The 21,782-nt window shown below is 28.1% G+C and overlaps 1 protein-coding gene across 6 annotated transcripts in view; it reads left to right on the top strand.

Moving 5' to 3' along the window:
• Positions 1-21,782, top strand: part of LOC142237937 (uncharacterized) — a 118,704-nt gene that overhangs the window by 58,744 nt on the left and 38,178 nt on the right. For all 6 annotated transcript variants that reach the window (XM_075309410.1, XM_075309409.1, XM_075309414.1 and 3 more), the window contains exons 8-12: positions 57-231; positions 4,295-4,410; positions 4,872-4,980; positions 14,454-14,545; positions 21,476-21,696. In XM_075309410.1, the coding sequence (XP_075165525.1) occupies positions 57-231; positions 4,295-4,410; positions 4,872-4,980; positions 14,454-14,545; positions 21,476-21,696 (713 nt within the window). The remainder of the gene's footprint in view (positions 1-56; positions 232-4,294; positions 4,411-4,871; positions 4,981-14,453; positions 14,546-21,475; positions 21,697-21,782) is intronic.

The raw sequence follows: 21,782 nt of genomic DNA on the forward strand, positions 1-21,782 counted from the left end.
ATCAATGGTTTTTGTGGGGTTTTATTGATAGTTCATTCTTTTTTTTTGCCTTGCAGTTCCTCCCATGATATCGGTATACAGACAAATGATTTATGCAGAATATGGTCGTACAGCTACTTTGGAATGCATTGTGGAAGCTTTCCCCGAAGCCATTCTCTATTGGGAACGAGCCTATGACGGAAGTATCTTGGATCGTGGAGACAAATATCGCATTGAAACCAATCCAGATGGGTAAATTGGAAATTTGAATGATAATGTCAGCACGGTTGCCACTGGAGCCAAAAATAATCTATCAAAATTTGAAGAAAATTTTATCAAAAAACTACCAAACAGAAAATATTGCAAAATATTATTTCTATAAGAAATTTTGTCAAAATTTTATTTCTATAGAAAATTTTGTCAAATTTTATTTTCTATAAAAAATTTTATTCAAAATTTAATTTCTATAGAAAATTTTGTCAAAATTTTATTTCTATAGAAAAATGTTGTCAACATTTTTGTTATAGAAACAAAATTTTGTTTCTATAACAAATTTTGTCAAAATTTTCTATTTATAACAAATTTTGTCAAAATTTTATTTCTATAGAAAATTTTGACAAAACTTTATTTCTATAGAAACTTTTGTTAAAACTTTATTTCTATAGAACATTTTGTCAAAAAAAAATTTTTTTAAAATTTTGTCAAAAAAAAAAAAAAGAAATCATAGAAAATTTTGTGAAAATTTTATTTCTAAGAAAATTTTGTCAAAATTTCATTTCTATATGAAATTTTTAAGCTGCAATCAAAAACAACGATAATGATTGAAGAGAAACCAACAATAACAAACAAAACGAATTTAATTTCTATAAAAAGTTTGTCCAAATTTTATTTCTATGGAAAATTTTCTCAAAATTTAATTCTATAAAAAATATTGTCAAAATTTAATTTCTATAGAAATTTTTGTCCAAGTTATATATCAAAATTTCATGCCTATAGAAAATTTTGTCAAAAAAGTTTGTCAAAATTTTATTTCTGCAGAAAATTTTCTCAAAATTTTATTTCTAAGAAGATTTTGTAAAAATTTTATTCCTATAGACAATTTTATCCAAATTTTATTTCTATAGAAAATTTTCTCAACATGTCATATCTGTAGGATATTTCAAAATTTTATTTCTATAGAATATTTTTTCAAAATTTTACTTCTATAGAAAGTTTTGTCAAAATTTTATTTCTATAGAAAATTTTGTCAAAATTTTATTTCTATAGAAAATTTTGTCAAAATTTTATTTCTATAGAAAATTTTGTCAAAATTTTATTTCTATAGAAGATTTTGTCAAAATTTTATTTCTATAGAAAATTTTGTCAAAATTTTATTTCTAAAGAAAATTTTGTCAAAATTTTTTTTCTATAGAAAATTTTGACAAAACTTTATTTCTATAGAAAGTTTTGTTAAAATTTTATTTCTATAGAAAATTTTTGTCAAAATTTCATTTCTATATGAAACTTTTAAGCTGCAATCAAAAACAACGATAATAATTGAAGAGAAACCAACAATAACAAACAAAACGAATTTAATTTCTATAAAAAATTTTGTCTAAATTTTATTTCTATCGAAAAGTTTGTCCAAATTTTATTTCTATAGAAATTTTTGTCCAAGTTATATATCAAAATTTCATTTCTATAGAAAATTTTGTCAAAAAAGTTTGTCAAAATTTTATTTCTGTAGAAAATTTTCTCAAAATTTTATTTCTAAGAAGATTTTGTAATCATTTTATTCCTATAGACAATTTTATCCAAATTTTATTTCTATAGAAAATTTTGTCAACATGTCATATCTGTAGGATATTTCAAAATTTTATTTCTATAGAATATTTTGTCAAAATGTTACTTCTATAGAAAGTTTTGTCTATAGAAAATTTTGCCAAAATTTTATTTCTATAGAAAATTTTGTCACAATTTTATTTCTATAGAAAATTTTATCAAAATTTTATTTCTATAGAAAATTTTGTCAAAATTTTATTTCTATACAAAAATTTTGTCAACATTTTATTTCTATACAAAATTTTGTCAAAATTTTATTTTATAAAAAATTTTGTCAAAATTCTATTTCTATAGAAAATTTTGTTTAAACAAAATTATAGAAAATTTTGTCAAAAAAAAAAAAAAATTATAATTATAATTTTTGTCAAAAAAAATTTATAGAAAATTTTCTCAAATTTTTTTTCTATAGAAAATTTGGTCAAAATTTTATTTCTATAGAAAATTTTCTCAAAGTTTCATTTCTATAGAAAAATTTCTCAAAATTTCATTTCTATAGAAAATTTTGTCAAAATTTCATTTCTCAATTTTATTCTATACAAAATTTTGTCAAAATTTTATTTCTATAGAAAATTTTGTCAAAATTTTATTTCTATAGAAAATTTTGTCAACAAAAATTTATAGAAAATTTTGTCAAAAAAAATTTATAGAAAATTTTGTCAAAATTTTATTTCTATAGAAAATTTTCTCAAATTTTTTTTCTATAGAAAATTTGGTCAAAATTTTATTTCTATAGAAAATTTTCTCAAAGTTTCATTTCTATAGAAAATTTTCTCAAAATTTCATTTCTATAGAAAATTTTGTCAAAATTTCATTTCTCAATTTTATTCTATACAAAATTTTGTCAAAATTTTATTTCTATAGAAAATTTTGTCAACAAAAATTTATAGAAAATTTTGTCAAAAAAAATTTATAGAAAATTTTGTCAAAATTTTATTTCTATAGAAAATTTTCTCAAATTTTTTTTCTATAGAAAATTTGGTCAAAATTTTATTTCTATAGAAAATTTTCTCAAAGTTTCATTTCTATTGAAAATTTTCTCAAAATTTCATTTCTATAGAAAATTTTGTCAAAATTTCATTTCTCAATTTTATTCTATACAAAATTTTGTCAAAATTTTATTTCTATAGAAAATTTTCTCAAATTTTTTTTGCTATAGAAAATTTGGTCAAAATTTTATTTCTATAGAAAATTTTCTCAAAATTTCATTTCTATAGAAAATTTTGTCAAAATTTCATTTCTATATGAAACTTTTAAGCTGAAATCAAAAACAACGATAATGATTGAAGAGAAACCAACAATAACAAACAAAACGAATTTAATTTCTATAGAAAATTTTGTCCAAATTTTATTTCTATCGAAAAGTCTGTCCAACTTTTATTTCTATAGAAAATGTTGTCAAAATTTTATTTCTATAGAAATTTTAGTCCAAGTTATATATCAAAATTTCATGCCTATAGAAAATTTTGTAAAAAAAGTTTGTGAAAATTTTATTTCTATAGAAAATTTTGTCAAAATTTTATTTCTATATTAAACTTTGTCAAAATTTTATCCAAATTTTATTTCTATAGACAATTTTGTCAAAATTTTATTTCTTTAGGATATTTTGTCAAAATTTTATTTCTACAGAAAGTTTTTTCAAAATTTTGTTTCTATAGAAAATGTTGTCAAAATTTTATTTCTATAAAACTTTTTGTCCAAGTTATATGTCTATAGGAAATTTTGGCAAAATTTTATTTCTATAGAAAATATTTTTAATATTTTATTTGTGTAGAAAATTTTGTCAAAATTTTATTTCTATAGAAAATTTAGTCCAAATTTTATTTCTACAGAATATTTTGTCAAAATTTTATTTCTATAGAAAATTTTCTCAAAATTTAATTTCTATACACAATTTGGTCAAAATTTTATTTCTATAGAAAATTTGGTCAAAATTTTATTTCTAAAGAAAATTTGGCCAAAATTTTATTTCTATAGAAAGTTTTGTCAAAATTTCATTTCTATATTAAACTTTGCCAAAATTTCATTTCTATAGGAAATTGTATCCAATTTTTTTTCTATAGACAATTTTATCCAAATTTTGTTTCAATAGAAAATTTTATCAACATGCTATATCTGTAGGATATTTCAAGATTTTATTGCTATAGAATATTTTGTGAAAATTTTATTTCTGTAGAAAGTTTTGTCAAAATTTTATTTCTATAGAAAATGTTGTCAAAATTTTATTTCCAAAGAAATTTTTGTCCAAGTTATATGTCTATAGAAAATTTTGTCAAAATTTTATTTCTATAGAAAGTTTTGTTAAAATTTTATTGCTATAGAAAATTTTGTCAAAATTTTATTTCTATAGAAAATTTGGCAAAATTTTAGTTCTACCAATTGTGGCAACCGTGGTTGTCAATCGATTATAGATGCTCGACTCGAACATTTCTTCGTTTAAAGCATTTAACCATGGATCAATTTTCTTTTTTGCATGTCTCTTTTTGTTTCCTTGCAGTTATCGGACTACAATGCGTCTAACAATTACTTCTTTGCGTAAAGATGATTTTGGCTATTACCATTGTGTGGCCCGAAATGCTCTCAATACAACAATGGTTAATTTTGAAATAGCACGTAAGTCTAACGTGCACACATAGTAAAGCTAAGCATAGCAAATACTCCCATATATATGAGAAGATATTGTATAAGATGGTGGGTGAGAGAGTGGGAGGGATTGAGTTTATTTGTATGTATGTTCTGTGTGTGTGTTGGTGTCAGAATGAGTAAGTGTGCCTCTTTTAACGATGATTGATTTGAAAGTGATTGCATAGAGAAGACGAAATTACTCAAATCAATGACATGAGCTTAATGAATGAATGAATGAATGAACGAATGACTAGCATGATGACTTTAGTGAATGACTTAGGCTTACTATGGCTATCGAACTGATGGTGATAAGAACCAAAAAAAAAAGAGTTAATATTAAGACCAGAGTTATATGACATATTTACGTACACAACATGATAAAGCTTTTAAGATATGCATATAATCTTATAACTTTTTTGTTGGTTTTTATTTTTTTCTCTTAATTTTAGCCCAAGATCCTAATAGTGAAACTCCTTATGTGGGTAAAGAAATGAAGACCTATGGCCAAAGACCCCCTGAGCAAGAATGTCCTGTTTGTGAACAATGTCCTGAGCAAAGGTAAGTGAAGACAAACAGAAAAATGGTAAAATGAGGCCAAATGAAAATTTCCCCGAGGCTATACGAAAATTAGAGATGTGGATCAATGTTTTAGGGATCCACCGTGGTGCAATGGTTAGCATGCCCGCCTTGCATACACAAGGTCGTGGGTTCGATTCCTGCTTCGACCGAACACCAAAAAGTTTTTCAGCGGTGGATTATCCCACCTCAGTAATGCTGGTGACATTCCTGAGGGTTTCAAAACTTCTCTAAGTGGTTTCACTCAATGTGAACACCGTTCGGACTCGACTCTAAAAAGGAGGTCCCTTGTCAGCACTCGGTGATAAGAGAGAAGTTCACCAATGTGGTATCACAATGGACTGAATAGTCTAAGTGAGCCTGATACATCGGGCTGCCACCTAACCTAACCTAGGCCATACAACCAAACAATGCTAATTATCCCAATTTACGTTATAATTCTGAAAACAAATAATTATTAAAAATTTATTCGAAAAATAATAACTTTTTATAGGTAAATCATGTCATGCATTGGTTCATTAAATTTGTCTCAAATCCAAAGAAAAATCTAAATTCTATGAGAGTGTATTTGAAGCGAAAAGCTTCAAATACACTCTCATAAAACTGCAATTATTTTTAATGAATCAAACAAAAAATTAATTGGAATAGAAAGTGAAGGTCAATCAATAATAAATTGCATCAGTTGAAAAATTAATTGAATTTTGCGATCAAAATATTTATTATTAAATCAACTAATTGATAGTGTCGAAGAAATCAATTAATTTTTTTTAGTCAAAAGCATTTTTTATTTCTAATCAATTCTGTAATGAGTGTATCAATTTCTGTAATTAAAGCAATCTCAATTAACAAATTAATGTGATCAATTAATTTCGTGATTGAATCAGAAAAACATTTATGAATAACACGAATGAGTTGAAATTTGTTTAAAAATTAAAAAAAAATCTTTTTCGACTACCCAATAAAAAGATCCTAATTTTGAGCAGTAAGCACGGTTTTGGTCATAACATATGTTGTTGTATACTAACCTTTTCATTGTGTTTGTAAAACCAGATAATTGGTTTCAGACCCCGTAAAGTATATTTATTCTGAGTCGCGGCGAAATTCTGAGTCGATCTCGCAAAATACGTCCGTCCGTCTGATGAAATTACGCAAACTTTCGAATGAAACAAGCTATCGACTTGAAATATGGGAGAAGTAGTTGTTATTGATGTAGTTCGAATGGTATATCGGACCACTTTGAGATATAGCCCCTTATAGATTTTGACATATTGAAAAAATTTTCTATAGAAATAAATTTTTGGTAAAATTTTCTATAGAAATAAAATTTTAACAAAATTTTCTATAGAAATAAAATTTTGACAAAATTATCTATAGACATAAAATTTTGACAAAATTTTCTATAGAAATAAAATTTTGACAAAATTTTCTATAGAAATAAAATTTTGACAAAATTTTCTATAGAAATAAAATTTTAACAAAATTTTCTATAGAAATAAAATTTTGACAAAATTTTCTTTAGAAATAAAATATTGATACAATTTTTTATAGATATAAAATTTTGATAAAATTTTCTATAGATATAAAATTTTGACAAAATTTTCTATAGAAATAAAATTTTGATAAAAATTTCTATAGATATAAAATGTTGATAAAATTTTCTACAGATATAAAATGTTGATAAAATTTTCTATAGATATAAAATTTTGACAAAATGTTCTATAGAAATAAAATTTTGACAAAATTTTCTATAGAAATAAAATTTTTACAAAACTTTCTATAGAAATAAAATTTTCTATAGATATAAAATTTTGATAAAATTTTCTATAGATATAAAATTTTGATAAAATTTTCTATAGATATAAAATTTTAATAAAATTCTCTATAGATCTAAAATTTTTACAAAATTTTCTATAGAAATAAAATTTTGACAAAATTGTCTATAAAAATAACATTTTGATAAAAATTTTGACAAAATTTTATATAGAAATAAAATTTTGACAAAATTTTCTATAGAAATGAAATGTTGACAAAATTTTCTATAGAAATAAAATGTTGACAAAATTTTCTAAAGAAATAAAATGTTGACAAAATTTTCTATAGAAATACAATTTTAACAAAATTTTCTATAGAAATAAATTTTTGACAATATTTTCTATAGAAATTAAATTTTGACAAAATTTTCTGTAGAAATAAAGTTTTGACAAAATTTTCTATAGAAATACAATTTTGACAAAATTTTCTACACACAAAAAAATGTTGTTCTGATTCAATCACGAAATTAATTGATCCAATTAGTTTTTTAATTGAAATGTCTTCAATCACGAAAATGATAGTATCAATCACAGTTTTAATTTGAAATTAAAAAAATGCTTGATTAAAAAATTAATTGATTTTATTAGCAATTTTCGATTAATTTTTTAATTGATTCAATTAAAAATTTAATTGATGTTGAATTGAAATAAATAATTGAAATAAAATTTTTACAAAATTTTCTATAGAAATACAATTTTGACAAAATTTTCTATAGAAATTAAATTTGCAAAATTTTCTATAGAAATAAAATTTTGACAAAATTTTCTATAGAAATAAAATTTTGACAACATTTTCTACAGAAACAAAATTTTGACAAAATTTTTTATAGAAATAAAATTTGGCAAAAATTTTCTATAGAAACAAAATGTGGAAAAAGTTTTTACAGAAATAAAATTTGGCAAAATTTCCTATAGAAATAAAATGTTGACAAAATTTTCTATTGACATAAAATTTTGACAAAATTTTCTATAGAAATATAATTTTGACAAAATTTTCTATAGAAATAAAATTATTAAAAATTTTCCATAGAAATAAAGTTTTGACAAAATGTTTATATAGAAATAAAATTTTGATAAATCTTCCATGGAAATAAAATCTTGACAAAATTTTTTATAGAAATATAAGTTGGAGAAACTTTTCTATAGAAATATAATTTTGACAAAATTTTCTGTAGAAATAAAATATGACAAAATTTTCTATAGAAATAAAATTTTGATAAAATTTTCTATAGATATAAAATTTTGATAAAAAATTTCTACAGATATAAAATTTTGATAAAATTTTCTATAGATATAAAATTTTGACAAAATTTTCTATAAAAATAAAATTTTGTCAAAATTTTCTATAGAAATAAAATTTTGACAAAATTTTCTATAGAAATAAAATTTTGACAAAATTTTCAGTAGAAATAAAATTTGACAAATTTTCTAAAAAAAAATTTTCTGACAAAATTTTCCATAGAAATAACATGTTTACAAAATTGTCTATAGAAATAAAATTTTGACAAAATTTTCTATAGTAATAAAATTTTGACAAAATTTTCTACAGAAATATAATTTTGACAAAATTTTCTATAGACATATAACTTGGACAAAAATTTCTATAGAAATAAAATTTTGACAAAATTTTCTATAGAAATAAAATCTTGACAAAATTTTCTATAGAAATAAAATTTTGACAAAATTTTCTATAGAAATAAAATTTTGACAAAATTTTCAATAGAAATACAATTTTGACAAAATTTTCTATAGAAATAAAGTTTTGACAACATTTTCTATAGAAATAAAATTTTGACAAAATTGTGACAAAATTTTCTATGGAAATAAAATGTTGACAAAATTTTCTATAGAAATAAAATTTTAACAAAATTTTCGATAGAAATAAAGTTTTGACAAAATTTTCTATAGAAATAAAATTTTGACAAAATTTTCTATAGAAATAAAATTTGTACAAAATTTTTCATAGGAATAAAATATAGGCCGATCCTTCATGAAGGAGCAATTTCATTTGTTCCGGTTGAAATTCGGTTCTTTATGTTAACATATGCCCTCATATAAACCGAACCCCAAATTTGACTTCCTGAGCCTCTTGGATGAACAATTGCTGTTGAAATTTGGCCTTGGTTCATATTAGTTCATAATTATAATTCGTAATTATATATAGTTCCGATCTCCATATGTGGCATCTTGAGCCCCTTGGGTGAGTAAATTTCATCCGATCTTGTTGATATCCTTAATGTTAATATATGCCTTATATAATCCAGACTTTTTTTGAAGCCTCATGAAGGAACAGAAATTATTCGATCTTCTAATAACCATGCAGATCGGTCCATAATTATATATAGACCCTATATAAACCGATTACTAAATTTTACCTCCGGAGCCTCTAGCAGGACTAAATTTCAAAGGAACCGCCTAAACTTTGGTACGCGTTGTTGATGTATAGCCTCTATCCACCACACAGAAATTGGTACATACGTCTATAATTACATATAGTCCTCCAGATAAATCGTTGCCCAGATTTGACATTTTAATGAGGAGCAAATTTCATCCGGATAGGTACTTGATGTCAGCAAATGCTATCTACTTATCGTGCAAACATTAGTTCATATCGGTCGATAGTTAAGTATAGCCACCATATAAACCGAACCGAGTAATTCGTTTGTGGACGGCAGTCCTTAGTAGAAGATACATAAGATAATTTATATTTAACAAATGTTCCTTGTTTGTAAACTATTGTTATAAATAACAATTAAGTTACCATAGAAATATATTTCGATTACAACTTGTATTATTTTATATGCCATGTTTTACGACCAATACCTCTTAAACTCACTGAACTTGTGGACTTTTTTTTCATTCCCATCCTATGGGAAATGGTATATGAAATTGATATTTATTAAGGTTTCTACAAGAAATTATTTATTGTTCATACGTTAAAAGTTTAATGGGTTTCATTCCTAATTAATTGTACCTTATACGGCAATTAACCCGAACCCTTGAAACTTTTAAGCATTTCAATATGGCTTTGTCTAATTAATCCAAAGCATAGAATATTTATAATTTATATTTTCCAATTATGATAGAGCGAGTTGGAGGCATTGGCGTGGCAATCCCTAAAGTTTTAATGAAATTTTCTTTCTAAGAAAAATGCTTTGTAAAATATATCTTGTGGAAAATATTAACCAAAGAGAAAATTCGCTGATAGGGATATTGCCTTAATTACCAACAATTTAAAATAGCAATATTTCTTCTTCTTCTTCTTCGTTTTCTCTTCTATAAGCCCACTTGCAATTTTAATAACTTTCAAGGCTAATGCCAGAAAGAAGCTTAAATTTAAATTCGAAGATTAAGAAAATGGTATTTGTTGTATAACATAACAGTATATAAGCCCTGTCATCTTTCATTTAACGCTTTATCATTGTAAAATTTTATTTCCCACAAGAAATTTACTCTGAAATATAAGCTCTTCCTTACCACCACTAGCAATAATGGAACATGAAGAGCATTATGTTTGCTCTTTCTCATACTGTTACGCTTTTTGAGTCTAATAATTGTTGACATAGCACTGTGGGACAATAACTAAACTATATCTAAACTGAAAAAATAGTTTTCTTAACAAAATCTTGAAGATTTATTTTATTTTACTAGAGTCACATTTTATATTTCAAGATTAGAGAACAAAAACAAATAATTTTGCACATTAACATATTTTTATTTCTATAGAAAATTTTGTCAAAATTTTATTTCTATAGAAAATTTTCACAAAATTTTATTTCTAAAGAAACTTTTTAAAAATTTTATTTTTATAGAAAATTTTCTTAAACTTTTATTTCTACAGAAAATTTTGTCAAAATTATATTTCTATAGAAAAGTTTCTCAAACTTATATTTCTATAGAAAATTTTGTCAAGATTTTATTTCCATAGAAGATTTATCAAAATTTTATTTCTATATAAACATTTTGTCAAAATTTTATTTCTATAGAAAATTTTGTCAAAATTTTATTTCTATAGAAAATTTGTCAAAATTTTATTTCAATAGAAAATTTTGTCAGAATTTTATATCTATAGAAAATTTGGCAAAATTTTATTTCAATAGAAAATTTTGTCAAAATTTTATTTCTATAGAATTTTTTTGCAAAATTTTATTTTATAGAAAATTTTCTCCAAATTTTATTTCTATAAAAATTTTTGTCAAGATTTTATTTTTATAGAAAATTTTGTAAAAATTTTATTTTTATAGAAAATTCTCTCAAACTTTTATTTCTATAGAAAATTTTGTCAAAATTTTATTTCTACAGAAAATTTTCTCAAATTTTTATTTCTATAGAAAAATTTCACAAAATTTTATTTCCATAGAAAGTTTTTTCAAAATTTTATTTCCATAGAAAATTTTGTCAAAATTTTATTTCTATAAAAAATTTTGTCAAAATTTTATTTCTATAGAAAATTTTGAAAAAAAAAATATGATTTCTATAGTACATTTAGTCAAAATTTTATTTCTATATAAAATTTTATCATAATATTATTGCTATAGGAAATTTTGTCAAAATTTTATTTATAAAAAAAGTTTTATCACAATTTTATTGCTATATGAAATTTTGTCAAAATTTTATTTCTATAGAAAATTATGTCAAAACTTTATTTCTAAACAAAATTTTGTCAAAATTTTATTTCTATAGAAAATTTTCTCAAACTTTTATTTATATAGAAAATGTTGTCCACATTTTATTTCTATAGAAAATTTTGCCAACAATTTTTTTTATAGAAAATTATGTCCAAATTTTATTTCCATAGAAAATTTTGTCAAAATTTTATTTATATAGAAAATTTTGTCAAAATTCTATTTCTATAGAAAAATTTGTCAAAGTTTTATTTCTACAGAAAATTTTGTCAACATTTTATTTCCATAGAAAATTTTGTCAAAATTTTATTTCTATACAAAATCTTGTCAAAATTTTATTTCTATACAAAATTTTGTCAAAATTTTATTTCTAAAGAAAATTTTATCAAAATTTTATTTCTATAGAAAATTTTCTCAAATTTTTTTACTTCTATCGAAAATTTTGCCAAAATTTTATTTCCATAGAAAAGTTTCTCAAACTTTATTTCTAAAGAAAACTTTGTCAAAATTTTATTTCGATAGCAAATGTTTTCAAAATTTTATTGCTGTAGGAAATTTTGTCACAATTTTATAGCTATAGGAAATTTTGTCAAAATTTTATTTCTATAGAAAATTTGGTCAACATTTTATTTCTATAGAAAATTTGTCAAAATTTGGTCAAAATTTTATTCCTATAGAAAGTTTTGTCAAAATTTTATTTCTATAGCAAATTTTGTCAAATATTTTATTTGTATATAATTTTTTATCAAAATTTTATTTCTATAGAAAAGTTTCTAAAACTTTTATTTCTATAGAAAATTTTGTAAAAATTTTATTTCTATAGTACATTTTGTCAAAATTTTATTTATATGGAAAGTTTTATCACAATATTATTGCTATAGCAAATTTTGTCAAAATTTTATTTCTATAGAAAATTTTATTTTTAATTTTATTTATATAAAATATTTTATCGCAATTTTATTGTTCTAGAAAATTTTGCCAAATGTTATTTCTACACAAAATTTTGCCAAAATTTTATTTCTATACAAAATTTTGTCAAAATTTTATTTCTATACAAAATTTTGTCAAAATTTTATTTCTATACAAAATTTTGGCAAAATTTTATTTCTATAGAAAATTTTTATCTCTATAGAAAATTTTGTAAAAATTTTATTTCTATAGGAAATATTGTCAAAGTTTTATTTCTATTGACAAATTTTCAAAATTTTATTTTTTTTAGAAAATTTTGTCAAAATTTTATTTTCATAGAAAATTTTGTCAAAATTTTATTTTTATCGAAAATTTTGCCGAAATTTTATTTGTAAAGAAAATCAAAACTGTATCGTATAGAAAATTTTGTCAAAATGTTATCCTATAGAAATTTTGGTTAAAATTTTAATTTTATAAAAAAAAATTATGGCGTTGCACTTAGTTGGAATGGAATATTTTGTAAAAATCTACCAAAACATCAAGAATTCTACGAATATACCAAACAGTACAAAATCTAGTTTTGATATAGCCCGATCTCCCGATTTGACTTCTGTGGGCTTCTGCACACAGCAATTTTTATCCGACTAGTCTGAAATTGGAAATCTAGAGGTATTTTAGGCTCACATATAAGTATGCCGAATATGGTGTGTATCGATCCATGTCTGGTATCTCTCCCATATAGACCGATCTGCCGATTTGAGCTCTTGAGCGTCAGGACACCATAATTTTTATCCGATTTGCCTGAAATTCAAAATCTAGGTTTAGTGAATAACCGTCCTCCGTGCTCATTTCACCACGTTTGAATTTTGCATATCCATCAATTATTGTTGATTTCCCTTGGGGGCAGAGTCTGGAAACTCATTATCAAGCCAAGTTTTTGCTTCCACCGTATTTTTTCCCTTCGGAAACAGTATTTTATCAAAACACGAAATTTCTTTTTTATCCATTTTTTTCACAATAACAAAAGTTGCTTCACAAAAGACGCTCTATCCCATAAACTTATTGACTTACAGACGTCAAATTTTGGCACGAATCATTTGAAGGTTGGTACTATATAAAAATAATATGCATTTAATACTACCGACGCCATCTATGAGTCAGACCGAGGACTTATCAGCCAACCTGTTATGGTGGAATCGATTCACATTTTGGTATAGCCATGTTTTGATCTAAACGTATGGTTGGTAGAGTTCCGATCCTCAAATTGTCAATGTGTCGAAAAAAAATGATAAATCCATTCTAGGAATTTTTTGAAAATATTTGAGGTCAAAAGTTTCAGACAAGCGCTAGGATTAATTAAAAATCATAAAAAATGTAAAAATTAATTATTTGATAAAATATCAAAATTTTTTAGTTTACATCCAAAACACTGTATTCGGATCACACCCTTAATAAGTGATGCAAATTCGGTGCAACAGCTTTTGAAATGGTGGACATCCATGTGACAAGACGGATGTTCACCATTGCGTGAGTTTTGCACCACTTCCGGATCCAATAAGAACATTTGCACTACTTTTTTGGAGACTCTCTTTTTGCTGGATAGTTAGTATACCTCCCTACTATGGAGGGTATAATGAATTCAATATTGGTACAATCTTATTTTTGTTTAAATTTAATGTAATTTCTTTTTGTATCCACTGTCCAATTGTCAATGAAGGAAAAAACACATTAATTCAATTAATACTTCTGACACTACTTTTCTTTGCGTTCTCATTTTGCCATGCCATGTAATTTGATTATTATTGCGGCCAGAAATGTATTATCCTCATTGTTGTGGTAGTAGTTGTTGTTGTTTGTATTTCTTGTACTTCCGCCAACATAAAGAAAAACTTTGGTAATCAATGATAAAGCAGCAATGACTGTGAATGAAATCTTAGCCTCGTCATATCCTTTTATCATTTCCCAAACAGGCTTTATTTGGCAGTTTCTTTCTTTCCTTTTCATTCTGCCTCCCTCCTTCTCTGCTTCCTGTATGGAGAATACGCACAATCATGAATTGTTTACTAATATTGTTTGCTTTGTGTTTTCTTTCTATTCCATTTCTTTGCAGTTTATATCAATGTAAGGATTCGATTAATTCCAATTTCGAAATTCAACCAGTTGGAAACGATAGTTATCCTGGCTTACCAAAACGTAAAAGGAGTAAGTATTCATTTGGCCACAAAAGTCCATTTACCAATAAATCGAACGAGTCGAGGCTGGTAGACAATTACCAGACCACTGCAACTCTTACTCTGAAATCAAAATCTCGCTTCTATTCACATCATCTATGAAATGAAAAGTTTAATAAGGAGCCATGGAGATAATTGTAAATGTAATCCAGGCAAATGCAAGAGTGTTTGTGTACGATTGCGATTGTGTATTGGATTTCATTTCGGTTGATCTCTGTGTGTGTACGGATGTGGGTGTATGTGCTTAACTGGTTTATGATGTCATAAAACACAGAAAACTTTTAATTGAATTCTAAGCCTATCGACAAAAGTCCTGCTAAAACTTTGATACAGATGAAACTGATGACGGACATACACATGGTTAGGGCTTATGAATCCACCATATTCACATTCTACTCCAATATCGTATACAATTGTGAGTACACTAACACATATGTACACTGAAATCCAACCACATATATATTCGTGCCTTAGCGTAGCTCTAATTAGGTTTACAGATTCCAATAAACTGCAGTATTTGTGTTTCTGTGAATCTGCATGTGTTTGTGAGTGTTTAATGACAATATTTTGCACTGGTCATATGAGTTAGTCCAGAAATATTAATTACCCAGCAAAAAATAATGGAAGTTCTTCTAAAGGCATAACTTCCAATATATACTACATACTTCCAAATATGTCCTACCAAAGATGTTTTTTGTTTTCTCTACACAGGAAGTCCTTGGGAAATTTTTTATACCCTCCATCATAGGATGGGGGTATATTAACTTTGTCATTCCGTTTGTAACACATCGAAATATTGCTCTAAGACCCCATAAAGTATATTCTGGGTCGTGGTGAAATTCTGAGTCGATCTAAGCATGTCCGTCCGTCCGTCCGTCCGTCTGTTGAAATCACGCTAACTTCCGAAGGAAACAAGCTATCGACTTGAAACTTGGCACAAGTAGTCGTTATTGATGTAGGTCGGATGGTATTGGAAATGGGCCATATCGGTCCACTTTTACGTATAGCCCCCATATAAACGGGTCCCCAAATTTGGCTTGCAGACCCTCTAAGAGAAGCAAATTTCATCCGATCCGGCTGAAATTTGGTACGTGGTGTTAGTATACGGTATCTAACAACCATGCAAAAATTGGTCCACATCGGTCCATAATTATATATAGCCCCCATATAAACCGATCCCCCGATTTGGCTTGCAGAGCCTCTACGAGAAACAATTTTCATCCGATCCGGCTGGAATTAGGTACATGGTGTTAGTATATGGTCTCTAAAAACCATGCAAAAATTGGTCCACATCGGTCCATAATTATATATAGCCCCCATATAAACCGATCCACAGATTTGGCTTGTGGAGCCTCTAAGATAAGCATATTTCATCCAATCCGGCTGAAATTTGGTACATAATTATATATAGCCCCCATATAAACCGATCCCCAGATTTGCCTTGCGGAGCCTCAAAGAGAAGGAAATTTCATCCGATCCGGCTGAAATTTGGCACATGATGTTGGTATATGGTCTCTAACAACCATGCAAAAATTGGTCCACATCGGTTCATAATTATATATAGCCCCCATATAAACCGATCCCCAGATTTGGCTTGCGAAGTCTCCAAGAGAAGCAAATTTCATCCAAGCAGGTTGTAATTTGGAACATGGTGTTAGTATATGATCTTTAACAACCGTGCCAGAATTGGTCCATATCGGTCCATAATTACATATAGCCCCCATATAAAACGTTCTCCAGATTTGACCTCCGGAGCCTCTTGGAGGAGCAAAATTCATCCGATCCGGTTCAAATTAGGAACGTGGTGTTAGTATATGGTCGCTAACAACCATACCAAAATTGGTCCAATCACACAAAAATTGGTCCATATCGGTTCATAATCATGGTTGCCACTAGAGCCAAAAATAATCTACCAAAATTTTATTTCTATAGAAAATTTTGTCAAAATTTTATTTCTATAGAAAATGTTGTCAAAATTTTATTTTTAGAGAAAATTTTGTTAAAATTTTATTCGGTTCATAATAAAATTTTCATCATTTTCAAAATTTTATTTCTATAGAAAATTTTGTTCAAATTTTATTCGGTTCATAATCATGGTTGCCACTCGAGCCACAAATAATCTACCAAGATTTTATTTCTATAGAAAATTTTGTCAAAAGTTTATTTCTATAGAAAATTTTGTTAAAATTTTATTTCTGTAGAAATTTTTGTCAAAATTTTCTTTCTATAGAATATTTTGTCAAAATTTTTATTTCTATAGAAACTTTTGTGAAAATTTTATTTCTATAGAAAATTTTGTTAAAATTTTATTTCTGTAGAAAATTTTGTCAAAATTTTATGTCTACTTTGTCTAACTGAATTATATACGTATTGGATCGATCTTTTTTGATTTAATATATACCACGTATGGACTTACATACAATTTAGAAGATGGTGTTAGGACGTTTTAAGATACCTTGCCATCGGCAAGCGTTACCGCAACTTAAGTAATTCGATTGTGGATGGCAGTGTTTAGAAGAAGTTTCTACGCAATCCGTGATGGAGGGTACATAAGCTTCGGCCTGGCCGAACTTACGGCCGTATATACTTGTTTTTGTTTCAAATAGAGTAAGAATTAATAAAATGGTAGAAATTATTTACATTTTGTCGGAAAAAATGATAAATCTATTTTAGAAAAATTGCGAATTTTTTAAAAATATTTGAGGTCAAACATTTCAGACAAGCGTTAGAATCAGGCGAGTCACGCCAACGATTTGGTCGCCGTTTTTTGTCAGTCGACTCAAAATTAGCCACCAAATTAATCAAAAATATTTGTTTTAAATCAGAAAAATTTATTAATAATTGTTGTATTTTTTGTCAAAATGTTTAACTTTCCATTCAAAATAAGTCGGTATCAAGTTGCTATAATAATTTTGCAAAAATTTAGCTCAGAAAATTTGAATGAAATGTAAATGTGATTGTAAGATTGGTTGTACAACTAACCTCATTACCGAGTAGTAACTTGAATTTGTAATGGATAATTGTCTGCCGTCGTATAGACAAATTTATAACGGCTTAGCCGTCAAGCCGCCGCCGCCGCCTGTGGCAAAAAATTAGTGTCAGCCGCCGATTAGCTTCATTCTCTGGTTAGAATGCATTTAATCATAATTATAAAAATTATTTATTTGGCAATATATCACAAAATTTTTTAATCCATATACAAACCACTGAATTTGGACCACACCAAAAGAAGTGATGCAGATTTAAAGTGATAGCTATTGAAGGGGTAGACATTCGTCCTATGACAACGCCATGTTAAGTTCATCGCTTTTTTCTTCAATTTTGCACCACTTCCAGATGCAAAAATAATATTTTCTCAACTTTTTTTGACGATGCTTTTTTTGCTGGGATATTTATTATACCCTCTACCATAAGATGAGGGTTATATAAACTTCCCAGCAAAAAAAGCGTCGCCAAAAAAGTAGTGAAAATGTTCTTCTTGGATCCGGAAGTGGTTCAAAATTGGCACAGAAGCGATGATTTTAACATGGGCTTGTCATAGGAAGGATGTCTACCATTTCAACAGCCGTTGCACTGAATTGGCATCACTACCTAAGGAGTGACGCGAATCCAGTGATTTGGATGTGAATAAAGAAATTTTGTGATATTTTGACGAATAAATAATTTTTTAAATTTTTTGTGATTTTTAATGCATAATAACGGTTGTCTGGAACGTTTGATATCAAATATTTTCAAAAATTCGCAATTTTTCTAGAAAGGATTTAGCATCTTTTTTCGGCAAAATTTAAATAATTTGCATTATTTTATTAATTTTTGATATGTTTGCAACAATAAACTTTTAAATTTCCCATTAAAAATATGAAAAAAGCGAGTTATAAAAAATTAACTCAAATTAACTTCCTGTGCACTTAAAATAAAGAACATCTTGGGGAGAACATTTTTGGAAGTGCTTTTAAAGTTGTGCCTTAAGAAAAACTTCCAAATTTTTTTGCTGGGTTTGTCATTCCGTTTGTCACACATCGAAATATTGGTCTAAGACCGCATAAAGTATAAATATTCTGGGTTGTGGCGAAATTCTGAGTCGATCTAGCGATGTCCGTACGTCCGCCTTTTTAAATCGCGATAACTCCCGAACGAATCAAGCTATCGACTTGAAACTTGATGTAGGTCAAATGGTATTACAAATGGACCATATCGAACCACTTTTACATATAGCCCCTATATAAACCAAACCCTAGACTTGTCTTTCGAAGCCTTCTAGAGAAAAAATTTCATCTGATCCGTTTGAAATTTGGTATGATGTGTTAGTAGATGGCCTCTAACAACCATGCAAAAATTGGTCCATACCGGTCCCTAATTATATATAGCCCCCCATATAAACTGATCCCCAGATTTGACCTCGGGAACCTATTGGAGGAGCAAATTCCATCCGATTCGGTTGAAATTTTGTACGTTATGTTAGTATATGACCACTAACAACCATGGAAAAATTGATCCATATCGAACCATATAAATCGATCCCCAAATTTGGATTTCGCAGCCTCTTGGAGGATCAAATTTCTTTCGATTCGGTTCTTAAATAACTATGATATTTCTAAAATTTAGTACTAATCATGCAAAAATTGGTCAATATCGGTTCATAGTTATATATAGCCGCTATATTAAAAGCCCCCCATATTGCACTTCAGGCTTTCTCTGAGTGTTTCAAAGCTCGTCTAAGTGATTTCACCGCAATATGGAACGCCATTCGAATTCGGCTTTAAAAAGGAGGTCCCTTGTGATTGAACTAAGAATCGAGAAACCTCCTTTTTAGTCCTGAGTCCAGCTGGAATGTTCATGGTCTGCGGCCGAAATGTTTTTACAGGACTTCTATATTGCTTTGAGGGCATTTGCTCGATAATAATCGGCATTTATTTTGACCCGACGGTCCTTTCTCGGCACCGCCTTGAGAAGACAAATACTTCGGATTTTTTTATTGCCAACTTCAAGACGCGCAAGGCGCAGAAATCTAACGGAATGGTATCCGATTCCATGTTAAGCTCAATGACAAGGGACCTCCTTTCTATAGCCGAGTCCGAACGGCGTTCCACATTGCAGTGAAACCACTTAGAGAAGCTTTGAAACCCTCAGAAATGTCACCAGCATTACTGGGGTGGAATAATCCGCCACTGAAAAACTTTTTGGTGTTCGGTTGAAGCAGGAATCGAACCCACGACCTTGTGTATGCAAGGCGGGCATGCTAACCATTGCACCACGGTGGCTCCGGCCTTACCTTCTGAACTTTTCCAGGCAGAAAAGTCCAACGGATTGAGATCTAGGGATTTGGGTGGTCATTATGCGGTAGAAATGAAGAAAGGAACCAACTTGTTAAGGCATTCTTGGTTGAGTGGGATGGTACTGAATCCTGTTGGAATGTTCCAGATTTCCCAGAGACAAAATCTTTATCTGTCCAGGGCTTCAACACTGTCTTTCCCGAAGATAATCCAAATTTATTTTGACCCCATGGTCGACAAATACGAGATGAGCGGTCTACACCATTACCATTTAGGTGGATTGAGTTCTTGTGCCCAATAAAAGACGCTGCTTAATTTGAAATGATTTTTCAACGGAGAAAGCCAATTTCGGTAACTGGCGATTTTCATGCAAGCGAAGCACATCCTTGGCTCTTTCTTATCTAACCTCTTATGGGCATCGGTAAGCTCCTTTGGAACTTCAATGGCTTTAGTCCAAGCGCTGTCTTCAATATGTGTTGCACATGCTCTAACAATATGTTCAGCTCTCGAGCAAGTATTCTATAACTGTGGGACCTCCTTTTTATATGTTAGGGGAGCCCGAAAGGTGTTCCAAATTGCGGTGACAAGCTTTGGAGTACTCAGAAATGCCACTAGTATTACTGATGGGAGATAATCCACCGCTGAAAAACCTTTTGGTGTTGGGACCCTGTGTATGCATGGCGGGCATGCTAACCATTGCACCATGGTGATTCCAAAAAAAAAAAGCACAAAAGTCTGGGCTTAACTTTGCGGACAATTTCTGGTGTTGTTACCACTTTTTATGTCCACATTTTGGATGCAATTTTTCCCTCACTCACATCTTTACTGCCAGTATTTCAGTAACTAGCAATGGTACGATAACAAAAGATGTATTCACATTTAGGTTAGGTATAGCGGTAGTCCGATATTTCAGGCTCACTTAGATTATTCAGGCCATTGTGATACCACGAGTGGCGAACTTATCAATGAGAGCTGGCCGATTCTATGTTCAGATCACTGACAATTAACCTCCTTTTTATAGCCATATCCGGGCGATGAAACTACCTAGAGAAGGTTGAAATACTCAGAAATGATACCAGCATTACTGAGAAACTGGGATTGAATACAGAACCCAGCACTTAAATGGAAGCACCACAATGGCTCTCATTATACCCTGCGCCACACTGTGGAACAGGGTATTATAAGTTAGTGCATATGTTTGCAACACCCAGAAGGAGACGAGATAGACACATGGTGACTTTGGCAAAAATGCTCAGGGTGGGCTCCTGAGTCGATATAGCCATGTCCGTCTGTCCGTGAACACATTTTTGTAATCAAAGTCTAGGTCGCAGTTTTAGTCCAATCGACTTCAAATATGGCACAAGTATGTGTTTTGTTGTGGTTTAGTTTTAAATGAGTTTTTCGCACTTAACTGACAGATGACTATGCAGACAGAATTAAATACATAACCATGGTACGGTCTAAAAGTTAATTTACTAACCTGGGATTAACGGAGCTTTATGAAAATGGGCGCTTAAGAAATTGTTTCGTTATTTTAGTGAATTTTTTCCTGAATCATTTTTTGTGAAATTATCTTACAAAATCACTCATATATGTCCTATTTTTCCCTCATTCACATCTCTAATTAGGTTGCCTGCTGTATGCTGTGGGCAAACCAGTTTTCCACAAAAGTGTCAACGAATCACATGGATCATGGCTAAAGGATCCAGCAGCAAATGAAATCGACCGTGAAAAGACATTTGTGACCAACGAAAAGGACAATTATAAACTTTTTGAGTATACGTCAAAAAGGACTTACCGTTTGACATCGGTGGCATCAAGATCCCATGATGTGCCCAATGGATTTTTGGTAAGTTTCGAACAATGCTTAGCCAAAATGAAGTCCAACTGCACCCAAAATCAATGAAATTTATCTTTGAAATCTTTTGCTTTCCA

Source organism: Haematobia irritans, chromosome 5 (genome assembly GCF_050003625.1).
Source record: "Haematobia irritans isolate KBUSLIRL chromosome 5, ASM5000362v1, whole genome shotgun sequence".
Taxonomy (NCBI): domain Eukaryota; kingdom Metazoa; phylum Arthropoda; class Insecta; order Diptera; family Muscidae; genus Haematobia; species Haematobia irritans.